Below are 22,205 nucleotides of genomic sequence, written 5' to 3'. Positions count from 1 at the left end.
ACACCCTGCCTCAGACACTTAGTAACTCTGTGATGCTGGACAAATCACTTAATTACTTTGTACCTTAGTTTCCTCATCTGCAGAAGGAGAGAGAGTTGAACTTGTTGATGTCCAGGGTCCCTTTCAGCTCTAAATCTATGATCCTCTGATGCCTATTTTAAAAATGAAGTTAAGGAACTTGTTTGTATGGATGAATTGGTAAAGGATTAGGGCCAGGGACTCACTGCCTCCTGAAACAGCCCATTCTACTTTTCCTTGTGGTTGAGCCTAAATCATCCTCTCTGTGACTCCTGCAGTTTTAGTGCAGCTTGTCAAGATCATTTTGGATCATGTGCTAGCCATCCCTTGTCTTGTCTCATCTGCAGATGTGATAAACCTGCCATCTCTACTTCAGATGAGATCATATTTGTAAAGTGCTTGGCACTGAGCCTAGTACATAGTAAGAACTTAATAAATGCTTGTTCCCTATTCTCTTCCATTTCCACATCATTGAAAACAATCATAATAGTACAGGGATGAGCACAGACCCCTGGGGCCTTCCATTAGAAATCTTCTTTCAAGTTAGCATTGGTCATTCTCCCAGTTCTGAATGCACCAAATACTACCATTCTCTCTATCTTTTCCACAAAAATAGTCAATTAATAAACACTTATTAAGTACTTACTATATGCCAAGCACTATGCTAATCAAAAAAGAGGTTACCCTCAAGAAGTCCACATTTTATTAATGGGGGAGAAAGCTTACAAATAATTCTATATACAACCCTATAAAGTGACAGAAGCAGGATGGGAAGGACCAGGAAAAGTCTCTTACAGATGTGAGATGTGTCCCAAAGCAACCAGAAGGCAGAAAAAGATCATCAGAGACTTTGTTCAAATGTTTTGATAAAATCTAGGTAAGCAATATTAATAACATTCCCTTCTCTCCATCATCTGTTATCAGTTGACTAGTATATGTTTATGTCATGTGGCAGTCACTGTGTTAAGTACTGGAAATGCAAATGCAAGAAAAAAATAGACACTCTCTGCCCTCAAGGAGCTTAGATTCTAACAGGGAGGGGAGATAGACAAAATATAAAAAGCGTGGAAAACGGTGGTGGTGGAGGGGAAGGTTACCTGTGGAATGCATGATAGAGAAGTCCAGAGGTGTGCAACCTGGTGGGAAATGAAGAGAGGGCTGGAAATGGAGGTTTGGGGAGATGCCCTCCATCTTCCAATCAGAGGGAGGAGCCCCAGGGACTGAGGGTTCTAATGAAGTGTGAATTCCAGGGCTGAAGTGATCTTTCAAAGTGAAGAGGTTCCAAAGGATTTATTACAAAGACAAATACGCATCCTGAAATTCTGTTGATTCCTTCTTTGAACCACCACTTTTATATCCCTTCTTTGTTAGCTGTCCTTGTTTCAATCCTCTGTACAGTTCTTTAAGAAATCTAAATTGTTCATTGACTACTCCCACCACATACTCTATGATCCTTTGGTACTGGCCTCTTTTCTATATTTGCTACTACATGCTCCTGCTACTACATGCTCCACCTCCCAGCTTCTTGCATTTTTTCTGGTTGTTCCCCATGCCTGGGATTCTCTTCCTGCTCATTTCTACCTCCTGGTTTCCCAGGCTTCCTTTAAGTCTCAATTAAAACCTCACCTTCTGCTACAAGTCTTTCCTGATCCTCCTTAATGTGAGTGACTTTTCTTCAAGATTATTTCCAATGTATCCTATCTTGTTTGTATGTAGTTGTTTGTGTGACTATGAGCTCCTTGAGAACAGGGACTGTTTTTCCTACTTTTCACAATCCTTGCCACTTAGTAGGTACTTTACAAATGCTCTGTTTGATTTTGTGTGTGTGTGTGTGTGTGTATGTGCAGTGGTCTCATTAGGTAGCTTAACTGAAAGTATTTCCCTAACAATTATTTATCTAGCCAGTTCCTCTAATAGCTGGTGCAGCTCAGAGTTTTCTGGAGTCTCTGAGGGGTGCCCTGCATTACCTGGGTGATGGTAGGGATGGTAGGGGACAGTTTATTTAGCTGGTGTCAAATAATTTAGCACATTCAATGATTAAGACCATCTCTGATCCTGGGAGGAAACCTCTTCTTTCTTCAGGAATATCAAGTGTGGGCACAAATCTCTTTCTGCTCTAATACCTGTGTTTCAGGACTGTTCCCTTCCTGGTTGTGAATTTTCCCTTCCTGCTCTCATTGCTGTCTCACTCAGTGCACCCCTTCCCAGCCTCTGTCCTGCTTTGCCCGCCCCTTCCGCCATGCTAGACCTCTACTCTGTTCACAGCAAGCTCTTCTTGGTCCTCATTCTTTTCCTCTTACACTTTTTACACCTCCTGGCACTGACTAAAATTGGCTTTCTTATGAAAGAACCCAGTTTCTACTGCTTTCCCCTTAAAGTCCTGGCTGTTATTTCTCCCTTGCCCTCTGACCCTTCAGATCCCACGTAGAAGCCTTTGTGCTTTGGGATTCCAGTCCTTTTGTCCAAATCACCCTGTCCACATCCTTATTGCTGCCATCTACTGACCTCTTGGCTAATTCTCCTCTATCCTCAGTACCCACCTCATCACAGTCTTATTCTTCATCCAGTCTCTGAACCATGACTTTGGTACTGCTGTTGCTGACTTCTTAGGAAAACCTGGCCTCTCAGTTCGTAAAGCATCCCAGCTTCTGAGGGTTTACTCCACTTCAGTTACCCACAAAGAATATTTATGCCTTAGACCTCAACATTCTTCCAACCTTGTCCTCCCAATAATTACAATGATCAGAGATCATTGTATAACTCTGGGAGCAGAGGTAGCAGTTAATACTTTCTTTTTCTTAGAGACAATTGTTACCCTAGAACTCCTGGGAAGCAGAAACACTGGTGAAATGTCACTAACACATATCAAAGATAGGAGCTTTCCTACGTAAAAGGGAAAGTTGCGGGGTACTTTGAGTGTGGCCACTCCAACTAACTGATATGAAATGGCAGGTACTTGTGTGATCCAGATAGCTATTGTGAGTTCTGACTTAAAGACCTGAGGTGAAAAGCAGACTAGAAGAACCATAAAATATCCCGTCTCCATCCCTTTCCTTGTCCCCCATCCCCAACCTTGGAGCTAAGATTGGCTTTAAAAAGAATATACTTCAGTAAATCTCAATAGGGTACATAAGTTTCATGGATAAAGTTTCTTTAATTTCTCTGCCATTGCTGCTGACTTCTCAGAAATCCAACCCCTTAGAAAACTTGCTGTTGCCAAATGTGGGAAAAATGGATAAGAGAAATGCATCACCTCTCCTTTTATCCAAAAGTCTTTACCATCCTCCAGGCTAAAACTAATTTAGTCCTCTGTGCCTGAGATTCATGCCTTCCTTATCTTCAATTCAGTAAACATTTATTAAGTTCCTACTATGTGTCTGGCATTGTTTTAAGTACTGGGGATACAAATAAGAAAAAAGAAAGGCAACCCTTGTCCTCAAGGAGCTTGTATTTTAATGGAGGGGGAGGGAGACAACACACAAAAAGAAGCTGCCATGCAGGGGGTTGGACCCCTGGCATGAGGCCATGATGTTCCATGGAGCTGAAACCAAGTAGAGCTGCTAATGGAAAATGGAGAGTTACTGGTAAAGTTCAGATCCCAGCCCTCTATAAAGGAAGACTTTGAGAAGAGTTTAGTGCTCTATCCTCTAGCTCTCCAGTCAGAAAGAAAAGGCAACTGAGGGAATTGAGAAGGTGTTGAGTATCAAAAACTGAATCATTCAGTTTGGTGATGACATTTCAGGTAAAGGTTTCTACCTCTTGACATTTCTTCTCTTTCTTGAGGTCTCAATTTAGGGATTACCTCCTCTAAGACTTGTTCTCTAATCCCTCCAGCTGGATGGTCCCTCCTTCTTCAAGTTTTCCCATAGCATTTTGTTTAGATTTTTCTTTTATGCTCATCATACCCTACTTTGTGGCATATATATTCCTGTATATGTATCATTTCTCAGTAGACGATAAGCTCCCTGAGGGTTGATAATGTGTTTAATTTTATTTTTGTATCCCTAGAACCTAGCATAGTGTTTTTTCACTATTAAACAGACACTTAAGTATTTGTCAAATTGAACTGGAAGACTTCAGTTGTTTGGAAAGCAAAATCCAAAGCCTTTCCCATGTAAGAGGGGAGTGAGAAGGGGGTAGCTTACCTTGGAGTTTCAAGGGGACCAGGAGATATACTATAAGAAGTATCAGCAGAATGAGTGACTTGATAGCAGACTGCTTCCTAGAAGCTCTGTCCTTTTAAAAATCATCTTGCCCCTCACCTTGTCTAGTTGTAGTCCTTGAGGGTGGGCACAGACAGGTGTTGGGACTCCTCCTTTTCTTATAGCTTAGGTGAAGATGTGGGATGTACAAGAATGTAGTAGATACTATGCTAGAGATGGTCTCAGGACAGCCTGGATTCAAATCCTAAGTCCAACATTAGTTGTGTGATGATGAACGTATTATTTAACTTCTCTCAGGGTGTTTTTGTAGTTTCTTGAGCTCTAACATTCAGGAAGTGCCTACTTCACAAGGTTTGTTGTGAGGATTAAATTAGATAATGAACATAAAATGCTTTGTAAACTATGTAGCTCTCTAGGAAAGCATAAAGATGCATCTTGTAATGATGGATAGAGTGTTGGCTTTGTAGGCTGGAGTCCTGCATTTGAAAAGCCATGTAACTGGACAAAACACTTACCCTCATTGCTCAGTTGGTAAGTGGTCAAAGGATATGAGCAGTCTTAAGATGAAGAAATCAAAGATATTCTTAGCCATATGAAGAAGTGCTCTAAATCACTTTTGATTAGAGAAATGCAAATTAAAACAACTCTGAGGTACTACCTTATACCTATCAGATTGGCTAATATGCCAAAAAAGGAAAGTGATAAATGTTGGAGAGGATGTGGGAAAATTGGGACATTAATGCATTGTAAGTAGAATTGTGAACTGATTGAATCATTCTGGAGAGCAATTTGGAATTATGCCCAAAGGTCAACCAAACCATGCATACCCTTTGATCTAGCAATACCAATAGTAGGTGTGTATCCCAACAAGATCATAAAAAAGAGGACCTACATGTGATTGGAAATTGAGGGGATGCCCTTCATTTGGGGAGTGGGTGAACAAACTGTGGTATACTGGAATACTGTTGTACAATGGGAAATGATGAATAGGCAGATTTCAGAAAAATCTGGAAAGAGTTGTACAAACAGATAGAAAGTGAAATGAGCAGAACCAGGAAAACATTGTACACAGTATCAGCAACATTGTGTCATGATCAGTTATGAATGATTCAGTTCTTCTCAGCAACACAATAATCTAAGACAAGTACAAAGGACTCATGAAGGAAAGTGCTATCCATATTCAGATAGAGAACTAATTGACTCTGAATACAGATACATATGTTTTTCACTTTATTCTTTCTCATGATTGTTTTTCCTTTTGATCCGTTTCTTCTTCCACAACTGTGATGAATATGGAAATATGGTTTACATGGTAGCACTTGGACAAACTATACCATTTTCAGAAAAGGGGAGGGGAGGGAAGGAGAAAAATTTGGAACTCAACATCTTATAAAAATGAATGCTAAAAATTTTCTTGATATGTAATTGGGGAAAAATATCATTTAAAGCAAAAAATAAGCAAACCCCAAATCCTTATCCTTTTAATGGCCTAGAAATTCTCTATGACTATAAACTGCAGAGGAGGTGGTGACCTGAACTGGTAAAGGAAGTTCATCACCAGGAGCTCCTTATATGAAATCCTATAATGCAGATGGTTTCTTCTGTTTTCAATTTTTTGCCTTCCTCTCATAAACCACTAAAACAAAGAGAGTATACAAGGCTGTCTAATTTTTGGTAGCTTAAAGCTTCATTTATAATGAAAATAAAAAAATATTTGAGAGAAAATTGAGTACAAATGTAATTAAATATCATATACCAAACTCGATAACTTTATGAGCAAAGTTGTACATCAAATGTTTTTGTGGTCCTTAACCAAAAAAGTAAAGAACATGCCAAAAAAGTATATGTTTTGAATTTTTCTTAGGTTTCTCCCTCCCTTTTTCCAAACTGAAAAAACATTTCATTGGTTGTGGTTTTTTTTTTTTCTCTCGCCTTCTTCCTCCATAACTTAAAACTTTCTGGAAGTTTTAGAGTTTTATTCTCAGCTCAGCCACTGCTATTGTGCGACCTTGGTAAGAGCTTTACTTTCCCTGTCTGTCAAATAGTTAGAGTAATAACTGGCTTCTGTAGCTCATGGCTTTGGGAGGCAGCATTGTACAGTGGATGAAGGGCTGACCTTAGCATCAGGAAGACCTGGGTTTGAGCATAGACTAATATAATAGCTGTGTGACCACAGGCAGGTCACTTAACCTTTCAGTGACCCTTGGCCAATCTTCATCAGTGGAGGGATATTCCACACTAGAAGGTCTGTATTAAGTAAAACTACATGTATTGGTTTTGAGCAGCTGCAAAACTGCATACATTTGTGCATGTCATATCCCCTCTACTCATCCTTTGGTAGGTTGTAAGGTCCTTCAAGGCAGGGAAAATTTCTTAGTGAAATAATCCACCAGTATTCTATAGCTCCAATTGTTATAATGTATTTTATTAGCTTAAAATCTCATAACTTTTACCCATTCCTCTTTATTTTGATTTTAGGAGCTGTATAGGATCAATCTGATCCCTTTTCCATATTACAATTCTTTATTTGAATATTATATCCCCTCTAAATCTTTGCTTCTTCAGGTTAAATGTTCCCAGATCTTTCAACTGTCTCTCTTAACATATTGTTTTCAAAAAAAATTTTTTTTTCATTTTTATAGGCATTTGAGATTGATGTTATTAGGACATGTACTTGAATTATTTTTCCAAGTATGAAGTAGCATTAACTCGGAACTATATATTTTATAGTGTCTTTCCCTCCCACTTTCACCCTCCACACCCCACCTTGAAATCTGGTCCTCCTTGTTGCCAGTAACACATATTTGTGAACAGACTAGATGAGGTTAAGGGTACAGTCTGTGGCTGGGAAACGCAGCTTTCTCTATGTGAAGTTAATTGTCCCTTAAGAGTACTGAACCATGTTATGATCCTTATTAGTAGACTATTGTAACCAACTGAACTTCCTGGTTCCATGCCTAGTAGGCACAGATGTTTAGGGTAACTTCTGTTTCCATGCCATAGTGGACAACTATTAGTGTGATACAGAGACCCAGCAGTTTAGAACTTCTCTGCCAATAGTTTCTTAGATTCCATAGCCTCTTACCCTTTCTAGCTCCACCTTCTCTCTTTTTTACATGTTTCCTCACCCACATGCATTTTGCTGATGAGAAAGGCTGTGGTGGTGGCAAGGTTGAATTTTCCCTTTTTTAGTTGCACAGTTAGTATAGAATTCAAACTTACCACTGAGACGTCCCAGTCCTCTTGGCTGGAGTTAAATGACATTTTCCCTAGGAGTTTCCCAATCTCTCTAGACATGGAGACTAAGTGATGGCTTTAAACCCTGAAAGTAACTTATTATTGGATTACGAATTGGGCATACTTAGATAATTACTTTGCTTTTTGGACATCAGAACACTGTATTGGCCTGGAACATTTGTCCTTACTAAACTAAAAATAACCTTGTATGCATTTTTTTCAAGCTGCATAGTTAAGGGTAGGATGAAAATGGGATCACTATCTGACCATGGGATAGAAATGTCTTTGTGCAAAGCTAACTAGACTCAGTAAGTGTTCATCATTAATGTGGCACAGAAGATAGAGTTCTAGAATTGGGATCAGGAAGAAATGGGTTCAAATCCTGCTTCTGACACTTTTTCTCTGACCATAAGTGAGTTATTTACCCTTGGACCCTCAGTTTCCTCATCTGTAAAATGAGGTACCCCTAGTACCTATACAGAGGTGGCTAAGAGGTACATTGGATAAAGCCCTGGACATGGAGTCAGGAAAACCTTAGTTGGAATCCAGCCTTAGATATTTATTAGCTGTGTGACCTTGGGCAAGTCACAACCTCTGTTTGCCCTTCTATAGAATGGGCATAATAATGGCACTTAACTAACTAAGCTGTTGTGAGAATCAAGTGAGACAGTGTTCATAAAACCCTTAGCACAGTGCCTGGCACACAGTAGGTGCTTAATAAATGCTTGTCCCCTTCTCCCTATCCCTCACCCTGTTGGAAGACTCAAATGAGATAATGTAAAGATCATGTAAGTAAATTACTTTTCAAACTTTAAATCTCTCTATAAATGTCAGTCATCACTATTAGTGCCATGCCCAAACTAGCTGAGCTAACCAGCTACAAAATTTAATTTTCTTCTGGCAGTAGCTACGGTGAGCAAGCTCATCTGTTAAAGTCAACAGGGAATAGAATCCACAGAGGAGGATTTACTCACTGGTCTCCTGGAATCCTGGAAGAGGTCTTGTGTGTTCATTGTGTTCTTAGACCAGCCTTTCCAGACTTCCTGTAGCACTGTATTTTTAACGTTGTTCTAAAATTTCCTTTGATTGTTCTCAGAAACCTTTGCTCCCTATAAAACCAAGCTTTGAGAACACAGCTATTGGAAACGTGTGGGGTGTGTGTGTGTGTGTGTGTGTGTGTGTGTGTGTGTGTGTGTAGTGTGTTTGTGTGTGTGTATATGTGGGTGGTGTATGTGTGGTGTGTGTGAATGTGTGTGTGTGTGTGCGCGCAGCTGTAATTGATTAGAGAGTTGTGTAATAAATTATACCGTGCATGAAAACTGTCAGTCAACTCGTTTTTTGCATTTCTCAGACCATGCACCCGTTGAGTAGTTTCTGGGCAGACATACAACAAAAAATTAATACACATAGCTAAATCTGAGAACTATTGCCAAGAAACATTCTAACCAATACTATTTTCCCCTTTTTCCTTTCCAAGTAGCAAACCAGTGACAGGGTTGTCACTCAGACACATCTTGCTACCCCCCGGATCCCAGAAATTAGTAGAGGGGAAAAATATATACACATTATAACGTATGTATGTATGTATGTGTGTGTATAGTGTGTGTGTGTTCATCTAATTTTTGCTTTAAGTTAGCTGATTGTTGTTCATGTGTTTCAGTCACATCTGACTCTCTACGGCCCCATTTGGGGTTTTCTTGGTAGAGATCCTTGGAGCAGTTTGCCATTTTCTTCTCCAGCTGAAGAAATTGAGACAAACAGGGTTAAGTGACTTGCCCAGGGCCACACAACTAGTGAATAAATGTCTTGAGCTAACTCTTGCCTGACCCCATATGGGGGATTTAGTGAGAATGAATCTGAAACAGCAAAGAAGGAAGACAAGAACCATTTCTTGGGAAGACTACACGATTTCATCCTCTCCAGCCAATTATTTCAGTTTATAGAAAGGGGATGTCCATGTCATTTCAAATTCCTTGTGAATGAGAAACTTGTAAAGACAGAAATTTGACAATAGGTGATGAATGACTAAATTGGCATACAATTCATTAAGCACCTACTGCGTGACAGGCATTGCTAGCTGCTGTGAACATAAAGCCAAAGAAACATCCTGCCCCTAAGGAGCCTGTATTGTTTTAGGGAGAGACATAATACAGGTAGATGGTGCAGTGGCTAGAGCTCTGGGCCTAGAATCAGGAAGACTCAGCATCTTGGGTTCAAATCTGACCTCAGATACTTATTAGCTATGGGACCTGGGACAAATCACTTTACCCTTTTGTCTTAGTTTCCTCATTTGTAAAATGAGCTGGAGAAGGAAATGGCAAATCACTCTGGTATCTCTGCCAAGAAAACCCAAGTGCGGTCATGGAGAGTTGGACATGACTGAAAACAACTGAATAACAACATATATACATTATCGTTACAGAAGCATAGCAAAATTCATATAAATCTAATAATTTTAATTAATCACTAATTAATACTAATTAGTAATTAATTTGAGAAGAGAGAGAACACCAGAGGCCTGGTGGGATCAAGAAAGACCTCATATTGGAGATGATATTTGAATTGGTCTTTGAAGGAAACTAGAGATTCTAAGAGGCCTGGGTGAGACATGAGAAACAGTCCCCACAAAGGTCTGGAAAAGGGAGATGGAATGTCATGTGTGAGGGACAGCAGGAAGGACAGTGTGACTGGACTACAGAGTGTGGGAGGGAGAGTAAATTGTAATAAAGCTAGACAGGTAGATGGGAGCCAGGTTGTGAAGATTTTTAAGTGCCAAAAAGAGAATTTACTTGCTTCTGAAGGAAATAGGAGCCATTGGAGTTCATTGAAAACATTGTATACAGTAACAGAAATATTGTTTTAAGACTGACTTAATAAAAAGATTTGTTGTGTGAAATTTGGATTTAGTTGAAGGGCCTCACTTAAGGACCTAGAGGGCCATATGTGGCCTTGAGGTTACAGGTTCTCCACCCCTGACTAGATATATAGAGTAATATACTAACTCAATGGATTAGGCATCCAGTTTTATACCGTAGTCTGGACAGTAAGCATTTTTCATTCATTTGTTTTTTTTCTATATGGATGTCAGGCTGATCTCCTTTGAGTAATTATAGATCCCGTTATTTGTGTAATATTATCCGGGGCTTGGTGCAGTAAGTACAATGTTATGTGCAAACTGGAACCTCTGGGAGACCTCTCTAGCTCCAGGGAATTCCTCTTTCATTTGGACTGCTTTTGGGTTGTCTTTCATTATGGACAACCTAGACCATCTTTTGCTTCAATTCTTACCTAGCCTTTATTTACTGAATGGGTGTTGCCTCAGACAAACTGAGATCTGGGAAAAGACCAAGGTTCCCCACTGCATTTGAGACCATCACCAGTCATCTTGACCTATATCTTGCCACTGGACTCCAATGAGTCTGGAGGAGAGAGAGGGAGGCTAATGATTTTGCACAGCTCTGTCTCACTTAAAATCTAATTCATTTGCCAATCAAGACACCACCCTCCTGATGGCATTGGTCCTCTCCCAGAGCAAATGATGAGCAGTGATAACTACAAAGCAACAATAAACACCTTGTCAAACATCTCTCCTTCTTTCATGCCTTCTGTGATATTAAGCACCAGAGTTTTTCTCTGTGGTTACATTCATCAAGAATTTTATATGCTCTTTGTATTATGAAAGGATCATTTTTTGGAGAACAGCAATTAAGACTTCATTTTGTTCCGTGGAGTCAAGTGCCCTTCCCACCCCCCTACCCCCCCAAGTCATTCAGTAAACACAATAGTACCTTCTAATCTGGGCACCTTCCTGCTCTGCGTGAAAATGCAGATTTAGTTTGCTTTAGAAAATTGGTGGTTGTTTCCTTTGGAAAACTGCATGTACCTTCCTTGTAGTTTCTTCCTTCAGGGATATCTGTGATGTAGTTATTGATCTTCCTCATAAAGATTTCCTAGAGAAGACAAAGTTAGCATATGGTTCAGTAGCTATTACTACCCTATTGTTTGCTTTTTTTTTTTTAATAACAATGATCTTTTTTTCTATTTATTGTATGTTACATGTCTTGAGGTACTTTGTAAAATGATCTCTTATTATTTTCAGCATCTCCTTTGTTTATACTTGCTTAGTCCAACCACTTATCTCAACTTTGTCATCTTTTTTTGCTTAAATGGGATAATGTGTGCAAAGCACTGTACAAATCCTGATTCCATATGTAATTGTTAGTTGTTACTATAACTACTACAGAACTACTAATTTCTCATATAACAAACTGGACACTGAGATGTTAGTCCAGAAATAGTGCTTTTATTAGCATTCATGATGAAAATAGATAATTAAAGAACTGCTGAGAAGTCTTTTTCTATTTCTATATATTTGTTATCTTCCTACAAGTTTTTTCTGTGAATGTTCTTGGGGTCGTTTGGCTTAGTTGAGTGTCACACTAAGCTTTCTACAGATGAGCTTTTGCCTTCATCGGTTTTCGGTTAGTGTTCTGTGAAATGACATTGCTGGTCATCTCTGGCACCTTCCTTTATAATGCTTTACAAATGGGTAGGTATCATAATTTTGTATTCTACTTTGAATATAAAGTTAGGTTAGTACTTCAATAGGAATTAAATTTTGACAGCAATAAAACTAGAACATGGCTGATTAAAAGTAGACTTTTATTTACATAAAATTTTTCTGAAATGACTTTTAGCTCCAGGAATTTCCTGACTTGGTAGACAAGAGTATTTTTTGGGGGAGCCTGTTTTTATTAACTTTTGAATTAGGCATTTTATCTTTAGCCCAATTCCTCTTTATCTTCTCATAACATCTCCCATACAAGGGAAAAGCCCACAGCATCATAGATCAGAGATTGAAAGGTGCTAGGGTTGCAAGTCCAAAGAATGGAATGATCTCTTCTTGCAAAGAGTTTACATGTATACTAAGGATCAACCAAACTAGCCTTTATTAACTTCCATGGATTCAGTTACCTACTTTAAGGAGCTGAGTCTCAGATCTGTCCAGCCTTAACCATTCTCCTGATCCCAGGTCAAATGCCTATTGGAAATACCCAAGAGGATATTTTGTAGACATCTTAACTTCAACATCTCTAAAAATGAATTCATCATTCTCCCTAATACTTCCTGAATCAAATAAAAAATTCTCTGTGTTTAAAGACCACCATAACCTGGCCCTTCCTGTCTCTCCAGTTTTCTTATGCCTTACTTTCCCCCATTTTCTCTGCAATCCAATAATACCAAGCTCCTTGTTCCTCACACACAGCATTCCATCTCCTCATCCTGTGCATTTTCATTGACTGTCCCCCATGCCTGGACCTCACCCTCCTCTTCTCTACCTCCTGGGTACCCTGGCTTCCTTCAGGTATCAGCTAAAGTTTGACCTTCTGCATGAAGCTTTTCTTTGTACTCCTTCATCTTAGTGCTCTCCCTCTAAGTTTTTCTCCAGTTTATTCTGTATGTATCTTGACTGTATGTAATTGTTGACACATTGTCTCCCCTGTTAGACTGACCTTCTTTGAGACCAGGGACTGTTTTTGTCTTTATATATACTTATTAATACTTATTAATAGGCCCTTAATGAATGCGTGTTGATTTGCTGACTGGTCTAGCTATATTGGTGTTCCATCCCTGACATTCATGTGTTTGCTTTGGCCACCCTTCATAACTAGAATGGTCTCCCTCATTTCCACCTCTTAGAATCTCTACTTACTTCAAGATTCAGCTTAGGTATCATCTTCCACATGAAACCTTTCCTGATCTTCCCAACTTCCAATGACTTCCCTCCAAATTATTTTGTATCATTTTGTAAATTATATGTTCTGTGTCTCAGTAAGCATGTTGAGGGCAGGGACTAAAATTTTATTCTTGTTTTTGTAAATCCAGCCTCTACCACAGTAGGTACTTAATAAATGCTTGTTATTAATTAATTGATTGTTAGAGTTCGCAGAGATGCCATCAGAGGCATGTTTATAACCCCTTTCCTTTGATTCCCAATTTAGTACTCTTTATCAGTGTATCCTGTTATCTCTCTAAAGTTTGGGGTTTCTTGAAGGTGAATCATAATCTTTGTATATGATAGTACATTTGCTCATTACATTTATTGATTTTTAACTTTATTTTAAAAGTAGGGAGGTATTTGTGCTGTTATAACAATGAGTGCTTCTCATTACAAGGTGTTTAAGCCACTTCACTTCAATAGGTAGATAAAGCTTCATTAAACTGGTGATGTCAGTTTGAATGGAGATGGCTTGGCCAGTGAGCAAACTTCTGGTCTGTGGAGTGTCTCCAAGAAACACATGGAGAAAAGTCAAGACATCTCCCCAAGAGAGCTGGATTTCTGTCTTGCTCTTTGCACAGCTAGGCAATATAACACGTCTGTTGTCAGGCCAACTTTTCTCCACTGCTTAGCTTGATCTTGGGTTGTTCTCAGGAAGAAAGAGCCAGGAAATGGGTCAGGGATGAGAGCAGAAAGGATGACTGTTGAAGTGTCTGGGCACAGCCCAGTGACCATTTTCTAGTGAATATCTCTCTAGTCCAGTGCCAAGTATATTGGGTAGCTCCTTATGCAGTTACCTTAGAGGACAGATCTGATAGATGTGTTATAGAATGCTGAGTCTCTACAGAATTTTAGTGTGTATACTTATGTGTCTGAGGATGTGAGTTGACATAATTTTGTTATATATAAATATATATAATAATTCATGGGCTGTGGCTTACATATCATTGGTCATTATTCTATATAACATTGGGATGGCATAGTGGATAGAGTTCTGGACTTGGAATCAGGAAGACCTGAATTCAAATCTGGCTTCAGACACTTACTAGCTATATGACCCATGGCAAGTCACTTAATCTCTCTCTGCCTCCGTTTCCTCATTAATAAAATGGAGATAATTTGTTTTGAAGATGAAATGTGATACTTGTGAGGTGCTTCGCAAACCTTAAAGTGCTATGTAAATGCTCATAGCTGTGATTATTATTCTAGAATCCATTTTCATAGGAAGGCAGCATGGTAGAATGGAAAGGAGCCCAGTTTTAGGAGGAAGGATGCCTGGGTTTGAGCACTAATTTCCAATAGTTATTAACTGTGTAAATGTAGACAGGTCATTTAAATTCTTGAAGCTTCAGTTTCCTCATCTCTGCAAGGGGATGATAATATTTGAACTTCCTTACTCAAAGGGCTGTTGTGAGGAAAACATTTTATAGACTGCATGTAAAGTTACATAAATGTGAGTGGTAATAATCACTAATTTTACTCCTGTTTTTGCATTATCCATACATTTTCCTTCCTTTTCATCTTCATTAGCCTTTATGGTTGGGAGTGGCCTGTAGCAGTTAAGGGGATTGAGTGAGTTGATTGTGGTTAGATGTGGGGATACCTTTTGTGTAATCTATGAAAAGAAGTATTAAATGCCATCTGCTCCTTTTTTTTTTAGCATTTAATCATTTTTTTTGGTGGTGATGGCAGAGGTAGAGTGTGGGGAGTTCAAGAACACACTGTAAGAGCATGTGTTAAAATCCAGATCGCCACTCAAGCAGATGGTGATGGCACAGCACCATGGAAATTTTCCTAGTTTTTTTAGTCCTTCCCAGACTGAAGGAGCTTCAGGTTATGGCAAATTCCCAATCAAATCTCAACAAATAGATCCTTTTCTTCTTCTAATTTTATGGGAACTAGTATTTAATAAAAGTAATTAGCTCTGTATGTATGAAGCTGTGCTCACATAGAGAAGAATTCTAAGTGTCAAATGCGGTAGGTCACATTAAAGAAGTACCTTCTTGTTTTAGTTGTTAATAACTCTTTCCAAAAATAGTCTTTGGCTGCCTGGTTTCCTATCCTTGGTCTTGGCCCAGAAGTGAGTGTTTTAGGGGAAACTTTGAAGCAGATTCATGTGACTCCTTTCTGTGGGTAGTAGGGTGGAAAAATACATTAAGAAAATGAGTCTACTTTTTTGGTTCCCCTGGAACTTAAAAAGGGCATATCTGGTTTGGCTCTTGCTTCTTTAAATGTTGAATCTTGGGGTGGAGTTTAGGTATGGAAAATGTGAGCAAATTTAGGCCACATTTATGAGTGGATCATTAGCTTTTGCTAGTAGATTTTATAATAGGAGTTTTATTTGTCTGCATTAATGTATGTTTAAAGATGCACACATGGGTGTGTGTGTGTGTGTGTGTGTGTGTGTGTGTGTGTGTGCATTTGAGGACCTAAATAGAGTCGGTCTCTTCATATTCTGCGAGATCATGTTCCTGGAACTTTGGATCCACTATTGTATTGGTGTGGGCATTCCCTCCACCAGTACAGAATGCAACCATCCCATGCCTTAGTTGACTAGTCTAGTGAGGTGCTGTGGCTGAAATTATTTATTACCTGTGGCTGAGGCTGTGTTTGTCAGGTCTCTTTGAGCTCAAGCCTTCCGATGATAGAACTCCAGTTTGTTGCTGAGCCTCTACTTCAAGTCTTTCCAAGTTAGTATAAGGCTTGCCAAAGAATTGGACTCCACTGGTATAGCTTTTCAGAGCTAAGGTTTACCTCCCCATCATGATGAGTCTCAGTTATAATAATTTCATATACCTCTACATGTACACTTATAATGTAAATCATGTATATGTACATATATATGTGTATAGATATTTAGAGATAGGGCTATTCATATCTATAGATTTGTCTATATCTTTATATGCACACACTTAAACTTTAATAGTTTAAAGCTGTACTAAGACTTTTGGGACAGGGTGTGTGTATGTGTGTGTGTATAGGGATAGTATGTGTATGTGTGTATATGTACACATGTATGTATGTGTAGCATGTTGGTAGATAGCTAGCCAACCACTAGAGTCAGGAAGATGTGGCTTGAAGCCCCATAGCTAAGACATCCTGGGTGTGTAGCCTTCTACAAGTTACTTAGACTAAAAGTTACAGGCTAGTAGCTGATCTCCACTGGTAGAGTGAGTTTTCTACCTTGGAGTTCCCTACACCAGTGAAATAACTAACTTCACAGCTATAGAATGGAGGAGGCACAGCTAGACAGGAGTTTGTATGGATAAGATCTCTAGGAGTTTTAGTGGACTCCAGACTTAAAATGAGTCAATAGTCAATGAACATTTATTAAGTGTCTACTGTGTGCTAGTTACTGTGCCAAGCACTGGGGATACAAAAAAGAAAGACAGTCCCTACTCTCAAGGAGCTTACAATCTAGCGGGGAAAGACAACACACAAAAGGAGGATGCAAAATGGACTGGGGCAGTCAACAGTATGACACAAAAATAGAAAATGCTAATTTTGTTGAGAAAAACATTGTGTGAAACCAGAGATTCATGAAAGAAGTTTAGTTTACTACAGTGTTTACTACAGTACAGGGCACAAAAGTAGATACTTAAATGTTTGTTGATTGACTGTTTGAAGTGTTTTCCCTTTGCTTATGTTATTAAATTATAAACTGTTCGGTGGAAGATCTGTGTCCCTCTCTTGTTAAAGAAAAATTCTAAATGAGGCAGGCCCAAGAATTATATAGAAGACACCCTGTAAGTATTTGTTGTCATTTAGCCATGTCAACTCTTTGTAATCCCATTTGGAGTTTTCTTGGCAGAGATACTGGAGTGTTTTGCCATTGTCTTCTCCAGCTTATTTTGCATAGGAGGAAATGAGGCAAACAGGTTTAAGTGACTTGTCTAGGGTCACACAGTTAGTATCTGAGATTGGATTTGAATTCAGGTCTTCGTGATTCCAGGTTCAGCACCTAGCAGCTCTGTATTAGGCGGTGATAATTAAGTGTCCTGGACAGCTCTTGAGGAATCTGGAGGGGGAGAGAGAAGCCAGAGGCCATCTGTTTCTAGATATAGCTCCTTTTTGAAGGACCCAATCTCATTTGAAAACTAGTGCCCTGTTCCTGAATTAATGTGGACAGTCCTTATTAATATATCTCTTGTGCGAGTTACAGCTTGATTCACAGATTATCATGTGGCAAATTTGGTTCATGTCACTGAGGAATATGTTTTACTTGTACAATATTTATTAGGAGAAGTGATTAATGCCTCTCTCTCTCTCTGTCTCTCTATCTCTGTCTCTCTCTGTCTCTCTCTCTCTCTCTCTCTCTGTCTGTCTCTCTCTCTCTCTCTCTGTCTCTCTCTCTCTCTCTCTGTCTCTCTCTCTCTCTCTCCTCCTCACTTCTCTTTTTGTTTCTCCCTCCCTCCTGTCTTTATCTTTGTAATCTTATCATTTTTGTGCTTCTCTTTCTCCCTTCTCTTCTCCTACCACTTTTCCTTTCACTCCTTTTTCTTTTCATCTCTGTCCCTTTCCATGGTGCTCCTTCTCTTTCCCCTTGTCTCTTACTGTATACTCTCTTCTCTTTCTCTCTGTCTCCTTTTTCCCACTTTTCAGCACAGGCCCTGGTTTCTCATGATCTATGGAATGGGGGCCTGCTGGTACCTGCTGGGAGCTCATGGCCTGGCCATGGTTTTTCTCCACACCATCATTTCCTTCCTTGTGGCCCAGTTTCGGTCCACAGTCTTGTCATGGCTGTGTTCCTTGTTGCTGCTTTCCACGCTGCAGGTTCAAGCTCTGGAAGATATAAAGGTAATGTACTGCCGTGACCTTCACAGGCTGGACTCTCTTGATTTCTTCCTTTTCTGAGCTGGATTTGAATTCAACAATTAGAACAAGTTAAGGAAAATTTCATGAATCAAATATCTCTAACTCAGATATTGTGAGAAATCATACTCTATAGATATGGTCATTCCTGATGGAAAAATTCAAAATAACTACTTTTCTGAACTTTCAGAGTATTTTTGAGGAGAAATCTAGCATAAAAGCTTGTGTCTGGAGGCATGGAGGAACTCCTTTTATACATAAGTCAAAGAAGTTAAGAATTCTTTTGATGTATCTTCAACCTCTATGTTTTCAATGAGTATTCTTGTGTTTTAAAAGAATTTTCACATTCAGAATTTCTTTTGCTATCTCAAGGCTTGCAATTTTTCATACATTGCCACATTACATAACTTGTACTTTAATATGTAATATGGGCTTGAATATTTTAAACAACAACGTTGAACACTGAGTTTGGAGTCAGAAGATGTTAGTTTAAATCCTGGCTCTTCTACTAAATAACCAGAATGACAATCATAACAACAGCATTTTAAGCTTTACAAATATCAAACCCTGAGGGGTAGGTGCTATTGTTATCCTACTGTCTACTGAGGCAGCTGGGTGGTGCAGGACTTGAAGTGAGGAAGACCTAAGTTCAAATGTGGCTTTAGACACTTAATAACTCTGTGACCCTGGCAAGTCATGGCACAGCTCTTTGCCTCAGTTTCCTCAACTGCAAAATGAGATAATAAGAGCACCTACCTCTCAGGGCTGTTCTAATGAGTTAATAGTGTATACAAAGGCATGGAGGGAATCATTCTACATGCAAGTCTCAAGGATTTAAAGATTCTTTCAATATATCTTCAACTTTTATGTTGAATTCTCACATTTAGAATTTATACAAATATTTAGTATAGTGCCTGGCATTATATAAATGCTTATTCTCTTCCCATTTTACAGATGAGGAAACTGAGGTAAATAGAGGTTAAAGGACTTGTGCAGGGTCACACAGCTAGTAAGTGTCTGAGGCCGAATTTCAGTTCAGGTTTTCCTGACTCCAGGTATTGTGATGTATTCACTGTGCCACCAGCTGCATCGATGGTCCTAGACCAAGCTCTAGACCTCAAAAAATAAGAGTCATGCTGTGGAAAGAGTGCTGGACTTGGAATCTGAGGATCTGGGTTTGAACCTGGCCCTGCCACCTGTTTGATTGACTTTGGATTCGTCACCTTTAACTTCTTCTGGTCTTCCTTTCCTCACCTGCAAAACAAGAGGTTAGACTAGATGACCTTTGAACTGAATTTTAGCTTTAAATCTAAGGTACCATGATACTTGGATATCTCTCTCTAGGTCCCTCTAGACTCATTTGTAAAATAAGGCCATTGAGCTGGAATCAAGCTCTGATTCTTATCCTCTCCAGTTTAGACTTTTTACTAATACAGGCAATGGCTCCCCACCCCTTCATTAATTTTCAATGAGTGATATTTGGCCATGTGTCTCCTTTATGGGTGTACTGGCCACTTGCTAAGTATATGTATTACTAAGTCAATTAATACACTCTATTGATAAGCTGTAGTATGGTTGGCTTCAAGGAAGGGTTTATTAGAGGTTTGTAAAGAGTAGAGAGTAGACTCTGCCTGACTTAATTGTTGTGACGGCTTGGATTAAAGGGTAGTAAGTCTCTAAGGAAGAGGCCTGTTTGCAACTGTCCTTGATACCAAAGGTGTGGTCAGGATGAGGATTTCATTAACGATGGAATGTGATAAAGGATGACTGGGATCCAGAGAAACGACCAGCTTGTGGGGATGGGGCAGGCAGACCTGGGCGGTTTTATATCAGGCAAGGCAAGTAGGCACTTGACTTTTAGGTTTGAAAGCAGGCAATAATCTGAAATCTCAGCATGGTTCACCAACCACTGTGTCAGGAGAACTGCCAGAAGTCAGTGGATGGAGCTGTAATATAGGTTGGTAGTAGATCAGCTTCAGGGAGATCTTATAGCAGAGGCTCAGGCACAGATACAAGGCTTTAGTCCCTTAGGTGACTGAGTACAGTCAAGAAACCAAGGCAGGGGCTCGGGCTCAAGAAAACAAAACAGGGAAGGTAGTTACTGGATCTGGTATACAAAGCAAACTCTTGGCCGCAAGGGAACAAGGCAAGGGCTCATTGACAAACTTAAGCCTGTGTATGTAAGACCTGTAGGAGGTTGCTTTAATGTTAGGTTGTTGGCCTAGGATGCCTAATATTCTCTATGTTAATGGATGGGGATTATGAGCGTTTAGGTAAATGTGAGTACAGCATTTTGTTGTGGGAGGTACAAGTTTAGAGGGCTGTTGGGAAATGGAGCCAAGAGCACAACTTGCTATCCATAAGCCTTCCAGGAGCTCCCTCTAGTGTCCATTTATACAAAGTGCATTCTGAGCTGGGAGCAACACTTTCTCAACTTTTCATACCTCTGCTAAAAGCTCGTTTCATCACTGATTATGTTCCAGTGTTGGAGGTTTGCCTGTGTCTAGCCTTAAATGTCTTCTTTCAAGTGCTGGTTAGACTTGGACTGGCTCTAGAAGTGGAGGAATTCAAGGGGATAGGGAGAGGAAAGGTAGCATTGACTCCCATGCCTTGTGCACAGTTTAATTTGTTTTATCATAGAATTTAGAGCTGGAAGGGGTACTAGTGGTGCTCTAGACTGTGAACTCCTTGTCTGGCATGACCTAGATGAGTTAGGTGGTTTACCCAAGTTCACATAGGCGGTAAATACCATGACTCTTAAGAGATCTGATATTTTTTACATTAATAGGTGAGTTTAAAAGGGAAGGGAAAGAGAACAGACATGTATTAAGCACTAACTATATATACCAGACATTGTGCTAAGAGTTTTTGTAAATGTTATCTTATTGAATTCATACAACCCTAGGAGGTAGGTGCTATTATTATTCCCTTTTATAGTTGAAGAAATGGAAGCGGACAAAGATTAAGTGAAGGTCATAGAGCTAGTTAAGTGTCTGAGGCAGGATTTGAACTCTCATTATCCTGACTCCAAGCCCAACCCTCTAGTTAATGAGGTATCCAAGAGGTACTCTTTATCCAGGGAGGATTTGTGATCGACACCCAAATCCAGTCACCAGGTAAATTAAGCCCATTTGACCTGTAGTCAAATATTCAGTGGTGCAGGAGCAGATGTTACATTAAATCTTCCTTCTTGGGAACCCAAAAGTACCCTTGCTAATGAAAGGGAGATCAGTGTTGTGGGCCTGTATATTTTAAAAAGTATTGGCTTTGGATATATTAGATAATTTTCTTTTACAAGATGTTCCTCTTTCCAATTATATTTTTCTCAGGCCAGCTTTTAAAATGAGCTTGGATTTTGTGAGCACACCTCAACTGACAGCATTGAATGATGGTGGCCCAGAAATAAACTGGGAGGCTGGGAAAACCCCCTTCAGCCTAAAATTATGCTGTGGATAATTGAATTGATTGTGCTGATAATTGAAACTCTCTTAGTTGAATTATCTATTAACTCTCTGATACTGACTGTCACTTAGTCATCTGCTTAGCCTGCCATGCCATTCTAGATTTTAACCATCAAGTTTAACCCCTGGTGGCTTGAGTAAATGTTTCGGTCTTGCTTCTAAAAGCAAAACCCTTCAGATTGGCTCCTTCTCTTCTTCCTTCCCTTCTTCTTCGTATGTATGGTACAATATGATCTCCAACTTCACCTTACTATTTAAAGAATTATTATTGTTATTTTAACGCCACAGTCATGTCTTCTTAAATCACTGCCTCCCTCCCCATTGGACCCTCCCTTGTAACAAAGAAAAACATTTAAGTAAAACTAAGACATGGCTACTGTTTCTGATAGCATACAGCACTGTCCACACTTAGGCCCCCACTTCTGTGATGAGAGGAAGGACATTTGTCTTATTATCAGTTCTCAGTTTTTTAGTCTTGGAATGTTGTCTTCTTTTACATCATTGTATTCATTATGTAGATGGTTCTCTTGGCTCTGTTCATGTTGTTGTGTTTCGCTTCCTGTGAGTCTCCCCAGGTTACTCCTGATTTTTCACGTCTATTCTTTTTTGTGGTACATCAGAATTCCATCAAATTCATATGCTGCATTTGTTTAGCCATTCCTAGTAGTGGATATCTACTTTGCCTCCAGTTTTTTGTTACCATAGCAAAGAATCTGCTATGAATAATTTGATGTG

The 22,205-nt window shown here is 39.4% G+C and overlaps 1 protein-coding gene across 16 annotated transcripts in view; it reads left to right on the top strand.

Moving 5' to 3' along the window:
* Nucleotides 1–22,205, top strand: part of HHAT (hedgehog acyltransferase) — a 607,669-nt gene that overhangs the window by 67,922 nt on the left and 517,542 nt on the right. For 11 of the 16 annotated variants that reach the window (XR_011973339.1, XR_011973343.1, XR_011973337.1 and 8 more), the window contains exon 5: nt 17,800–17,994. The exons of the other annotated variants lie outside the window; for them this stretch is intronic. Coding sequence is in view for 5 of the 11 variants with exons in the window: in XM_072637867.1 (XP_072493968.1) it covers nt 17,800–17,994 (195 nt within the window). In the remaining 6 variants the exon portion in view is untranslated. The remainder of the gene's footprint in view (nt 1–17,799; nt 17,995–22,205) is intronic. 16 annotated transcript variants of the gene reach the window in all.

The sequence above is a fragment of the Notamacropus eugenii genome, chromosome 2, assembly GCF_028372415.1.
Source record: "Notamacropus eugenii isolate mMacEug1 chromosome 2, mMacEug1.pri_v2, whole genome shotgun sequence".
NCBI classification, from domain to species: domain Eukaryota; kingdom Metazoa; phylum Chordata; class Mammalia; order Diprotodontia; family Macropodidae; genus Notamacropus; species Notamacropus eugenii.
Note: the sequence above shows the minus strand (reverse complement) of the source record. Positions and strands in the feature narration are given on the sequence as shown.